The sequence below is a fragment of the Ambystoma mexicanum genome, chromosome 4p, assembly GCF_040938575.1.
Source record: "Ambystoma mexicanum isolate Mex_15411 chromosome 4p, UKY_AmexF1_1, whole genome shotgun sequence".
In the NCBI taxonomy this organism is placed as follows: domain Eukaryota; kingdom Metazoa; phylum Chordata; class Amphibia; order Caudata; family Ambystomatidae; genus Ambystoma; species Ambystoma mexicanum.
In genome coordinates, this window is record NC_090927.1 from 1,061,915,114 (window position 1) to 1,061,928,609 (window position 13,496).

The following is a 13,496-nucleotide window of genomic DNA, read 5'->3' on the forward strand; positions in this document are numbered from 1 at the left end:
CACTCCCCAAGACTCCTCCAACCAGATGATCCTCCCTCGCATATCCACCCGCAGGGTCAGGATCCCACATCGACAGGCTTTCCCTGGCAGCCTGGAGGATACTATATTGGGAAAAGAAGTGAGGACGCCCTCAGATTGCGCACAATTGCCATTAGAGTCTATTAACACCTCTTCTTGCTCTTTTGCCACCTCCTCCAATATAGGTAAACCTCCACCTCCTAAATGCCCTATCTTCACCAAAGTAGTGTCCCCCATCTTGCCTCCCCGCTGCTCCTCTCCGGTCTCCTTCTCAGGCACCTAGCAGCTCTTTCTGTACACACTCCTTCCATCAATTCTCCTGAAACTGCTCTTTTACCGGAAGGCAACTCTGGTGTGCAGACTTGGGGAAGGAGGTTTGGGAGTTGTAGTTTACTTGGCTTGGGTGGGTCTTCAGTGACTACTGGACTAAAACCATAGGATCTAAGTCTGCCATCTTGGAGTTCCCAACTCCATTTTGCTGTTCAGTCTGCTGGTGTAGGTATGGGTTGGTTGGTTCCTCCCTTTGCAGATTTAGGAACGGGTACTGTACCCATGAAAGTGGAATAGGGACCACTACTCCTCATTCCCTTAAAGTGCCCTCAATGTCTTTCCCATTGGCTCTGAGGGGTTCTGAATAGTGGTCGCTAGTATATTCGGGGTCCCTTAGAGGGACAAGCATGTGTGTTTGACCCATGAGTACTGTATTTTCCACCCGGCCGTCTTGCAGGGTATCATTCTGGGCTATGGACATGGTTAGGAATTGTAATTTTTGATGCAGGTCCTGGGACATTATGGGGCATATACTAAGCAACAAGGCCATGGTATAGTGCCTCAAATGCAACTATCCTGAGATTCAGGTGGTCCTGTCATGATTGTAGTGAGATCCTCACTGAGAACCCAGTATGGGCCTCCTCCCATGTGGCCAGTGGAAGCCAGTGGCTACCTGATCCTGACCCTGGGGGCAGTATTATGAGGGAGGATCACATGGGAGGAGACTCGTATCAAGGGGAATCGGTGACCGCTGTTAATTCCCCTATTTTCCCTGAAACAATGATGGCATATTGTAAAGTGAAAGAAATTAATGTAACTACTATGTTAAATAAATCTAAAAGACTTAAACCCCTTATGGACTACAGGATCCATAATGCTTGGGGTACTGGGATGAGGAAAAGGGCCCAAGAGTCAATAAGGATTGGAAATACCTTTGAAAGGAATCTGCAGTTTAGTTGTTTTAATGCAAGGCATCTGAGCGGGACCTTTAAAAATGAAGATGAGGTTCAACTACAGAGATGGAAGCAGAAGGAGCAGGAGAGATTTCACTCTCCCAGGCTGTGGCTTGGAGTCAGAGAGTGCACAAAGGGGCAGGTTTGTAACCTACATTGCCAACAACCAAGAGTTTGTGCAGAAGGATCAAGCATACAAAGGAGTCAACTCTCCTTTAATGAGATGTCTAATGGGGATAAGCCATATTGCCACCAAATAAATCAACTGTAGAGATAGAAGCTTTTCTTCCTGACAGGAGAGTGAACCAGGGAAGGGACCTTTTGGCAGACGAGTGGACCAGGGAAGTACCAGTTGATCAAACAGCATATGTTTGTGGTAAAATGATTTTGAAGAAGAGACATTGAACAAGTGTTGTCTTACTAAAGGTATTGGTTGAGCTATCCTGAAAAAAGTATTTCAATGGAAGAATAATTGTGATTGCTTATTTACTCTGATGTCTGGAAAAGACATGGGGGGTCATTACGAGGTGGGCGGTAAGGGATTACCGGTAATGGCACCGGTGCCGGTAATCCCTTACCGCCCTACTATGAGGTCCCTTAGCGGGTCCCTTCCATAACACCTGGTTTTACCAGGCGTTATGGAAGGGACCCGTTAAGGGACTTCAGAGCTAAAAACGGGCCCGTTATTAGCTCTATCCCATTCCCATTGAGACCTATGGGGGCTCAAATGGGAATGGGGAATGGTTCCCGGAATGGGGACTTACCGGGTCCTCCATGGTTTGAATGACCCGTTAAGTCCCTATTCCGGGAACCCGGACCCGGAATGCAGAAAGAGGGTAGCCATGGCTACCTCCAACCTCGTAATGACCCCCATGGTGTGGAAGAGAACTATTGCCCAAGAGTTACTTTTAGAGTCTGCGAAAGACATTGTATGGAAGAGAACTATTGTTTTGGGTTATTGAAGCAAGTGGTTTAAGAAAAGAGATTTTCTTTATCAAGAGGAGAGATGCAATGACCAGAAGACGGCTTGTTTTGAACTGAACAGATTCTTGTTAAACCCAAACTTGTATAAAGAAATTCCTAAATGAATCCAGGGGAAGGGAACACAACCCTGGTCATAAGGAGTGGTTATTTCTGTTGCATGTATTGTATTAGTGTGAGGGTCAGAGATTGTTGGACACTAGGTCATCTTTAAGTTTTTCGTTTTCTAGGCAGGGACACTCTTGTTAGAATAGGGTGAGAGAGGCGTTCATCTCACCCTATTTACTTTAATAAAATGGCACATTTTGAGAAAGCTATCGCTCTGTGTCCGTCTTGCATTTCTGGCTCCTTGCAGTGCCATGGCAGCTCTCCAAGCCAAGCAGGGACTTTGCTACAGTCTTTATAACGCATTCAGGATGCCGCATAACTAATCACTGACTTTTAAAATCCTTACAATGTAGTGTTGGGAATTCATTATTCTGTTGATTATGGCATGCTGAACTAGCACACAGTTTATCACTGAAAACCCTGTAAATTCATTAACCTCCCAAAAATAAACCAAATGTTAATTAGAAAGAAGATTTGTTTTCTTTCGAAGTTACACTAAACAAATCTGATTTCTTAAGAGAACCTTTCCACTGAGATGTGTGCCAAATGTGTTTTTTGTGCGCTAATGCTTCTCATCAATAAACCATGTTTTCAGCCATCCTACCAAATAACACAAAAATGCACATCACATGATACTCTCCCATTTATTCCCTTTGGTACTTTACTTGTACTTCTATGTGCTATCCCTTACAATGATACCCAAAAGATGCAATGTTCAAATGACTGCCTGCAAATGATGTAGAGTTGGGTGATGGTAAACTGCTCTGATTAATTTGGGTATTACATTGCTTATGGCTATCACCGATTGCCTCAAGAACACCATCTCCTAAGGATAGTTCAAGAGTTTTATTTTGTCTTTTTTCTCGGGGCTCTCCAAGGACCATTCCTCTATCAAAACTAGAGATGAGCAATTCCTCCCTAGCCCTGGTGTTCCTCAACCCCCAGGCTGGTCACTAGAGATAGGAAACTCCTACTATCTAATGGCTATCTGACTAACAGTAATGGCCTTGAGGCAAAGTCCTTATCTCACTAACTCCCTCTGGGAACAATCTAGGTGGTCCCTAACATAGGATCCCCAAAGGTAGTTTTCAACAAGAATAGGTGCCTCTCAGACACACAGGACACGCTTGGTCTCTAACTTCCACACCCTTCTTCATCCCTTCCTGTGATGGTTAAGGGCTTGCAGTCCCAGGAGTCTCCAGCCTCCGACTTTTCATCCGTTTTTTTTCCCCGTGGGCTGCTTTTGTATCGGGGGTGGGGGGGAATCCCACAATGGCACCCCTTATCGCAGGTGGCCTAAAAAAAACACCAACCCCCCCAAAGACAGTTCTTTTCTTTTTATTTTGTCTTTATTTAGGGTCTCTCTAAGAGCCATCCTCCCCATCTTATATACCATGGGCAAGACCTCCCTAGACCAGACGATCCTCAACCACAAGGTGGTGACTAACGATGCCCACTAACTTATACCTAGCTGAGTAGCAGGGCTGGCCTAAAGGCAAACACTCTTATCTCACCAATTCCCTCTAGGATCAATCTAGGTGGTCCCTAACCACGGATCCCCAAAGGTAGTTTTCAGTAACAAAAGGTCCCTGTTCTGACCCAGGTGAGGGTCCATGGGTGCTCACTGTAGGCATGCTGATGGTTGCCCCGGAAACTTGTACAGCATCGCTCATGCTGTGACCATGAATCCTGGTATGCTTGTTGTAGCGTGACGCGAGCACGCTTGTCGGTAGCTGGGCCAATGGAGGCCCCGTCTGTTCATATTTTGCAAGCAGAATGGAAATACAAACAAAAAGAGAAACACTAGCGCTTGCTTCTCCCTGCAAACTCTGGTTCAACTGAGCAGCGTGTTGCGAGGTTGCTTCTCTTGTTTTTGGATTGTCTTACCTGGTATCCGAACTGGCCTGTGTGCAGGCATCTTCCCATTGGTTTTGGACTGTACCTGGATTCACTGGTTTTCTGACTAGGCGATTGCTTATGGACTTCGTTTTTGGCATATCCGTTCGCTATGACTTCAATGACTCCCTCTCTGTTTATGATCCGGCCTTCCTGAGTGTAGGCTCTATCTGTTTGCTTTTCAAGAAGGGCATTTTCTGGTCACACTTTTCATGACCCTGTCTCCTCTTAATCCGCTTACCTGTAGCTCCTCGTTTGCCTACTTATCTGATATCTGGAGTTCCCATGCCCACACCCTACAAGGAGCCTGGCGTATTCTGTAGTCATCGCCCTCCTGTCATCGCAAGTACAGCCCTAGTGTACTGTACCTTGGACTTCTTGCTGCAGTTCCATCCTGTAAAGATGCTCAGGTGTTATTTCTGGCATATGGACACTGGGGAGAGGTAGTAAGTCTTACTACTATTTTGGCTCCTTGAACACTATTCTTGGGTTGTTGGAAACCAGGTGTGACCTCTGATGTTGGCTGGAGGTCGTGTGGTTGAGCCAGGTGGCACTTTCTCTAGAAGACCAGTGATTTGTATGTTTAACTTACCTGTGTGTTTTTCTTTCTACAGCTTGCGATTAGCGTTTTGTTTTCCGGTACACTATCCTGCCTTTTCCCCAGGGGCATTAGCCCATCTTCGGTGCAGTATTTAGAGGAATGTCTACTGCCTTCCTGGAAGTCTGGACTAGAAGCTAACAGTGCCTTTTAGACCCTCGAGCCCCACTTAGTCTACACCCCTTTTCTTCTCTCCCTGTGCCTATCTATTGCTCTGTTCTCCTTCCTCGTCCCTCCTGCTTCCACTGTCTCTTGTTATCGCTTCCTACTCTATCCCTCAGCCATTCCTCTCGCCTTTCTCTACTACCTCCCTCCACCCTCTGATCCTACACTCCTACTACTCCCCTCTCCATACTACAAATCTTCCTCTTTACTATTACCCCCTTTCCACACAACTACTACTCCTCTCTTCACTCGGCTACTATCCCTGTCTCCACGTTGCTACTACCCCTCTCCACACTACTACTCCTCCCACGCCTTCTTTTCCAGTCACCCTACTTTCACCTACCCACTCACCTTACCATCCACTCCCTACTCGGTCATTCCCACACTCAAACCTTTCATGCACACTCCTAACCCAGTACCACTTTCTATCATTAACCAGACCTCACATTAAACATTCTTTAAATAATTATCCGTGCCTTTGTCTGTCCACCATCCTTCTGCTGCCTGGTGTCTTGGTTCACTTTTGTCTTCCTTCCTCGACTTCACCGGATATACCCACATCTACCTGCTTCATTTTCTGTCTTATATCCTCCACCTTCGCCTTCTGTTGGCTACCTTCCTCACCTGGTTTCTCCGGCCAACTGCTGGCTTTCGTTCCCTCCTGGGAGGAAGTACAGGAAAGCAAAGGCAAAAAAAGATGTCTTAAGCCCTGTCACTTTCTGAGGCACGGGTCCTCCATGTTTCAGTAATGGCGGCTCCCTACAGCCATTAGTAGTCTTTTAGTGGCATCTTGAAAAAATGGTTCCCGAATTACACAGATACCAGATTCCCAAACAGTGCTCTGCGGCCCGATGCCAGGTAATAGTCTCTGGTTTGTAGGGTTCTGCAGCTCTCTGTAAACTGGAGTGTTCCTTGCGCTGCTCAGGGTTGCTGTCACCAGTGGAGCAGTGTGTGCATAGGCAACTTGGTTGATTCTGCTCATTGAAATCTTCTGCTGCTTGGAGGGTTCCGACTGCCTCGCCATATCAGGTCGGGTGCTCGCTCTTCTCCTGCTAGGTCAGGCAGCTTCCTAGGGGAGGAAAAGATAGACTGGCAAGCATTGTGCGATTGCAGTATTGTGTACGGTAAGGTGGTACAGGTCTCAAGCAAAAGATGCAAGGGACAGGGATCCTTCCCAACTGCCACATGCCCCCTCTGGGTTAGGAATGTTTTGGCTTCCACCATGGTAGGCCTCCAACCCCAGGCTCAGAGGGTAGCACCCATCCCCTCCTGACACATTGCAAATGTGCTATAACTCATTGTGCCATGGTCAGTCATCCCACTTTCATATCATATCACTATTCAAACAACAGAAACAAACTGATTTTCATGTTGCATCGAACAAAGTGGCAAGAATAATACTGTTTTAACCTCAAATGCTACACTGCAAACTGAACCATGACAGAATACTGCATGGCAATGCAGATTTCTGGTCCAAGCTACGATTACGATATTTACTCTGACCTGCACCAAACGTCCACCCTTCTTAAAACTCATAGAGCATGGGTACTTCTGACGAGAACACACAACTCAGGCACTGACTGGCCACCTATTGCATACAGTGTGCATCTCTTTGCCTTCTTTCTGGGGCAGAATCATGTTCTTGTCCACACTTTCTTGACAATCTCCTGGTCTGGTTTTATAACGTTATAACTCTTGCATTTGGCTCCACAGTGCCCTGAAGCTGCCAGTGGCATGCGGGCACAACATAAAACAACAACGTGCAAAATGATCTAGAACATTTACCCGATTTGCTCCGGAGTTCCTCCTGAGGTAGCATTTGTGATGGCCCATGCCGCCTCCTTTCTTGTGCGGAATTCGGCCTTTTGTAGTATTTCAATTAATATAGGAAAAATATTTGCATCTATAACAGCCTGAAAAACAACCAACACAAACATGTAATCTGTATAATCTGTTCAAGTACCATAAACGTTCAATAATGCCAGGTCAAGACAAATCAAAATGCGAGAGGTGATATGCCCTGGAAAACAAACATTTAGATATAAGAGCATCTATAGAAAGAAGATGTTTTAGGCCAGGTTGTGCCAGATTGAAAATAACTTCATGATACAGCATTGTAGCATAAAACTGTGTTTGCTTTTCCTTTTTAGTCAATTATAATTCCGAGGTATTTAATTTCTGGTGTTTTAAATTGTGGTATTGCACCTCCCACTTTTTCAGAAATGTGTGGTCGAAACATCACCAATGTCAATCAAACTTCCAGGAAACAAAAACACAAAGCAATTCAGCAGAAACAAGATCATGCGAAGCAAAAACTTCAAAAACTGAGAGGGAAAGTACAATCTGAGGGTCAGCAGAGAATGGGGGGAGGGGCAGATCTCTTTCCTCGTCTGGGGCCTCCCTCTGAAACAGCCTCCCTGCCTCTCTCAAACTTGAGCAGAACCATTTCCGGTTCCGGAAGCAACTCAAGACCTTCCTTTTTGATTCCGCTTTCTCTCTTCCTCTGCCCTGCTAATGTCCCTGATAGCTCCACACACTGGTCACCTGGCCACCCCTGAACTCAGCATGTGGGGCATACCCCAGATCGACTTTGTTTGCGACAGCAGCGAATACGAAATGCCAGGAGTTCACCAGCAGATTTCCCCAGCCGGGTAGCATGGGAGATGCATTCTCTTTCACGTGGTCAAGGCCTCTTCCTTTACGCATTCCCCCCCAATATCACTGCTGTCACGTGTGATCAACATGCCCAAACTCTGCCACAGCAAGGTGATCCTCATCGTCCCAGGGTGGCCGCAGAAAATCTGGTACACAGAACTGCTCCACATGGTGATAGCCCTTGCAGTCAGGTTGCCTCCTCTTCAGGACCTCCTGACGTCACTGAACCTCATGGCTTGGCTCCTGCATCTCTACAATTTGAACACTATGACATCCCACTGGACTACAGGAACATCCTGGCAAAGACTATGGCGTCTTCTACGCTTCAGTGTTACAGCCACAAATGGAAGCGATTCACGATATGGTGCAGAGCCTAAAGGATCGTTCCTCTACAGGTTACAGCTCCACAACTTCTACCATGCCTGTTGTCGCTGGCCAAGTCGGGTCTGGCTCATGCATCCATCAAGGTACATTTGGCTGCCATTTTCTGATACACATGGCTGCCAGGCAGAGCGTTGTTGTGGTTGCTCAGGCTAGTCAAGGAGTTCCTAAAGGGCCTCTTGTGAACATTTCTGCCTGTCAAGGCTCCTGCACCGGCTTGGGAACTCACCGTGTTGCTTACGAGGCTCTTGGGCCTTCTTTCGAACCTTTGCACCAAGCTTCTCTGAAGTGTCTCTCATGGAAGATGGCCTTCAAGGCCTTATGCTGCAAACACCCATACTACAAAGGTGGTGCTGAGAGCATATTCAATCTTCATCCCAAAGGTTCCTTCTGAATTCCACCTGAGCAAACCTTTGGTGCTTCCAGTCTTCTCTCCCAAATCCTTCCTCGCCCGCTAAAAGGTTGCTGTATACGCTGGACGTTGCTCGTGCCCTAAAGTTCTATGTGGCACGCATGAAAGCTTTCCGAAAGACATCTCAACTCTGTTAATTTTGGTCCTGTGAATCATGGGAAGGCTCTATCGAAAAACCTCCATATCCAGGTGGCTATCTAGCTGCATCGTGCACTGTCTTGGTCTGGGCAACAGACCCTTTCTAGGCCAGCCGAGAGCCCACTCCACCAGAGTCATCGCTGCTACAACGGCATTTCTCTCTGGGGTCCCCCTGCTGGACAATTTCAGGGCTGCTACGTGGAGGTCGACACAAACCTTCACGAGATTCTACTTTGTCGACAGGGATTCCAGAGAGCAGTGCAGAGTCGGCCAGGCAGTGCTGCACAACCTGTTTGTTTGAGGTGAGTCTGTTCCAGGGGTAAGCGTATTGCTTCTGTTGAGCCTTGCCACCTCCCATGGTTGTGTATATGTACTGCTGTGTAGTCATATTCTTGAGCATGTGAATCAGGGCCAGACCCATGCTGGAGAACAACAGTTGACGTTGTTCTCCAGCATGGGTCTGGCATGGATTGATATATGACCCTCGCTCCTTCCCAGCTGCGTCTCTTCTGGGTTCACACTGGCACCTTGTGTGCTTTGAATCTGAAGATGGCCTCCAGGGGAGGGGCTTAGGGAGTCGATCGTCATTGGATGGGTTTAGTATAACACAGACTACAGTGACTGGTTACTGCTAGAAAGGCAGTTTTGAGTTTTTCTTAAAGCAAGACTTTTCTTTTTCCCCGAAGATTCCCAGTATGACAAGGGGAACTTTCATGAGCATTTGAATTCATGCCAGACCCATGCTGGAGAAAAACAAGTTACTTACCCCTCGTAACTTTCTTTTGACTGTATGTTCTTCCCACGTATTCCTCATCTTTGATATTCAATATCCAGCTTCAGCTGCTTCAGGAAAAAATCATTTCGGCGAGGGTACTGTGCGTCGATGCAGTTGACTCGATTTCCCTCGAGGGCCTCCGTCTCGAGGATGATGTCATTGAATGTATATATAGCACGTCCAACGCCTGTTGGCTGCAGTTCTGTTTTTTCCTTCAGTAGAACTACCCACATCAACACAGGTTTGGCCATACTAGGCTCTGAAGGAGCGAAAGCTTTAACAGCATGGGAAATTCTACTGCGGGGTAGGCTGGGAGGGCGATGAGGAATATGTGGGAGGAACATCCAGTCGAAAGAAATTTACCAGGGGTAAGTAACTTGTTCTTCGAATGGATTGTGTCCTCCCACGTATTCCTCATATTTGATAGACTCCCAAAGCAATGTTTTTTTTGGTGGAGGGAGTAACAATTTATCAATGGTTTCCATGAACAGAATGGAGGACAGCTTTTCCAAAGCTTCCATCCTGACTCAGGGAAGAATCAAGGCAGTAATGTTTTGTGAATGTGTGTATTGTAGACCACATAGCTGCCTCACAAATGTTGTTTTTAATAGGAATACCTCTTTGCAGAGCCAAAGAGCAAGCCATGCCCCTGGTGGAATGGGCCCTCAAGCCTTCTGGAGGATCTTTGCACGTCAGCCTGTAGAGTTCTGAAATTGCTAGAATAATCCATCTGGATAAGGTCTGCTTTGTTACAGCCTGACCCAGTTTGTGACCTGTATAACCTATAAAAAGTTGATCATCCAGGCGAGGTTTAGAGAATTTAGAAATTAGAAGTTTAGAGCTCTACGTGGATCTAATCTGTGCAACCTCTCTTCCTCCGTGCCAGGATGAGGTGGAGGGTAAAAAGTGGGTAAAACAATCTTTTGTCCTAAACGAAAATCTGAAACGATCTTAGGCACAAATGAAGGCTTAACCCTCAGGATGACCTTGTGCTTGTGGAAAACTGTAAAGGGTGGTTTAGATGATAGTGCCTGCAACTCACTCACTCTACGGGCTGAAGATAGTGCTACGAACAAAATGGTCTTTAACCTAAGTAATCTTAATGGACATGAATGTAGAGGTTCAAATGGTGCACACATAAGAAAGTTTAACACCAGATTAAGGTCTCAAACTGGAACCTGAAAAGACGATGGAGGGAACACATTGGTGAGTCCCTTCAGAAAATGTATCACCAGTGTGATCTTTAAGTTTCTTCAGACGAGTGCTTAAAGAAGGATAGCGCCGGCAAATAGCCTTTAATTGTTCCAACCTGGAACCCCAGATTGGCTAGGTAGAGTAGAAAAGATAACACCTCTGGTGTTTTACATAGTAAAGAGTCTACATTCTTGTCCCTGCACCAGCTGCAGAATTTGTTCCAACTGCAACTGTACAAGGACTTTGTTGCTGGCCTTCTGGCCGAATGCAAAATCTGCATTACATCATCCGGGAGGTCCCAATCCTCATATCTCAGGCTCTCAGAAACCATGCGTGAAGGCTGAGAGTCTTGACCTCTGGATGGAGAACCCGACCCTCCTCTCACGAGAGAAGGTCCTCTCTTTGTGGAAGACGTGTTGGAGGACAGATCGACATGTCCAGAAGGTCCGGGTACCACGTCCTCCTGGCCCAATCTGCAGCAATTAGGATCATGGGTTTCCTGAACTTTCTCAACCTCCTGATCACACGAGGAATGACCGTGACTGGAGGAAACGCTTACATGAGTGGAAACTCCAAGTCCACCACAAACGCTTCTCCTAGAGTTGCTCTTTGAGGAAATTCCCTGGAGCAGTACAGTTCACACTTCCGGTTGACACTGGTCGTGAACAGATCCACTTGAGGTATTCCCCAAAGGGCGCAAAGATCTCTTGAAGGACTTCCTGAGCTAGTTCCCCCTTGTGGGAGACTGCTCTGCCTGCTCAGAGCTTCCGCCGCCGTGTTCTCCTTTCCAGCTAGGTGAAATGCAGATTAGGAGATTCCTTCTTGAATTGCCCACTTCCAGAGCTGCATTGCTTCTCTGCACAGTGGTAGTGACCCTACACATCCTCTCTTCTTGAGTTGGTACTTGGCCACTGTGTTGTCTGTCATTATCAGGACATTCTTTCCCCGCACAGAGGGCATGGAGGCCTTCAGTCAAGTCTGATTGCCTTCATCTCCAAAAGATTGATGTGTAGTTTGAACTCCAATGGAGACCAACGACCGCTGATTGTCAGATCGTTGGTGTGGGCTCCCCACCCCATGAGTGAGGCGTCCGTCACTACTGTTAACTCTGGCCATGGTTGCCAAAGGGGTTCTCCCTTCAGAATATTGTCCTTGCAGCCCCAACACAGAAGACCCTGTAGTACCCGAAGTAGGTCTGAAATGTTGCCTGAGAACTGAGACCATTGTGTCCTGAGAGCCCATTGAAGGGATCTCATTCTCAGGTGAGCCACTGGCACCAGAAAAATGCAGGATGCCATGAGTCCGAGCAACCTCAAAAAGTCGAAGTCCGGGAGACGCTGGGCACTCTGAAACTTGGAGACCATCTACAGAATGTCTCGAGCCCTCACCTCGGGTGGCAAGCTCTTTCCGAAGGATATATCCAATACAGCCCCGATGAACTTGAGCTTTTGAGATGGTGTCATATGGGACTTCTTGTAATTGAGGGAGTAGCCCAGTCTGTGAAGAGAGTGGCAGGTGACATTGAGATGAGTTGAGATGATCCAGGACTTGTTCGGGAGAACGCATCCTGATCAGCCAATCGTCCAGATAGGGGTAGACATGAATTCCCCCCTCTCCTGAGACTCGCTGTCACCACCGCCATCAGTTTGGTGAAAACCCTTGGGGCGGAGGTCAGCCCGAAGGGCAGAACTCGAAACTGATGATGAGAACCGCCAAAAGCGAACCCCAGGTACTTCCTGTGCTTGAGATGGATTGGCACATGAATATAGGCATCCTGTAGCTCAAATGACACCATCCAATCCTGGAGTTGGAGGGTGTCACACCGCCCCTCGCACAGAAGACACGCCTTTCCACGTCCACACTCTCCTCCCACGCGACACCCGACAGTGGTACCTTATTGCCCCGGCAGGTCACACATTGTAGGGCACGACGTGGCATACTTAACACCACTGGAGTTTATCGTCCTTCACGTTTGTGGCAAGTGAGTTGGAGGCTTCTGCATCACAAACGATCACGCCATCCACGGAGAATTGTCCGACACAGCACGGCAAGGATCACGTGACTCGCTGTCTAGCAGCACGGCAACGCTTTGGTACCTTTCGTCACGTGAACATGGTCACGTGTTTCCTTACCTTGGATAAAAGGAGTCCAACTACCGAAAGCGTTGCTTCACAGCTGTTCTTTTGGATCACGTGACGCTTTCGCCTCGTTCAAGACTCACTCCATTGATCACGGCCTTGTACCTCGGACTGCTCTTTGCCTAGCCCTTGTCTGCTTTTGGAACTTTGGATTATTTACCTGGGTCAACTGTTGCCGACCTACACTCTGCCTTACGGACTGTTTTGCTTAGCCCTCCTCGAATCTTGGATCTCTTGTTTTGGACCTCGAACTGTTCAAGATACTCATTCCGATCCCGTGGTTCATTGGGACCTCGGTCCTATCTCAGGTGATTGCCTACCAGGACGCTCTCCACAGACCACTTGTCATCAGAACCCCTACACTTACAGGTATTTCAGTGATTCAGATGTATACACTTTGAGAATCGCACACTGTACCATTACCTAACCATATACTTTCCTTTACAGCGCTCCAGGGGTTCTTCCGGTTGTTCCCGCGTCCTGACTCCACGGACTATCACCTTTGGCTCTAATTTTCATTCTGGCAGGTGTTATTGTGGATGTCAGTTTGATACTTGGGGACAGAGGGATAGCCCATACTCTGCACGACCACCAACTTTGTAACAGACTGTGAAGCCCATTGGTCGTCTAGAGTATGAATCCCTCCACCGGGGACCCCGTGACCGCTTTGATTCAGGCAATGGCGTCCCTCAGGACTGACATGGCCGCCGCCACGTCCGCCATACATAATCGGCTTGACGCCTTACAAAGTACACGTTACCCATTGCCACCAGATACCGAATTCGGGGATACTGTTCCCTCGGATCAACCAGCC

General features: G+C 47.4%; 1 protein-coding gene across 4 annotated transcripts in view; it reads right to left on the reverse strand.

Annotated features, from left to right (window-relative positions):
- KPNA5 (karyopherin subunit alpha 5) overlaps positions 1 to 13,496 on the reverse strand; it is a 594,400-nt gene that overhangs the window by 103,941 nt on the left and 476,963 nt on the right. For all 4 annotated transcript variants that reach the window (XM_069606642.1, XM_069606645.1, XM_069606643.1 and 1 more), the window contains one exon: positions 6,775 to 6,902. In XM_069606642.1, coding sequence (XP_069462743.1) covers positions 6,775 to 6,902 — 128 coding nt within the window. The remainder of the gene's footprint in view (positions 1 to 6,774; positions 6,903 to 13,496) is intronic.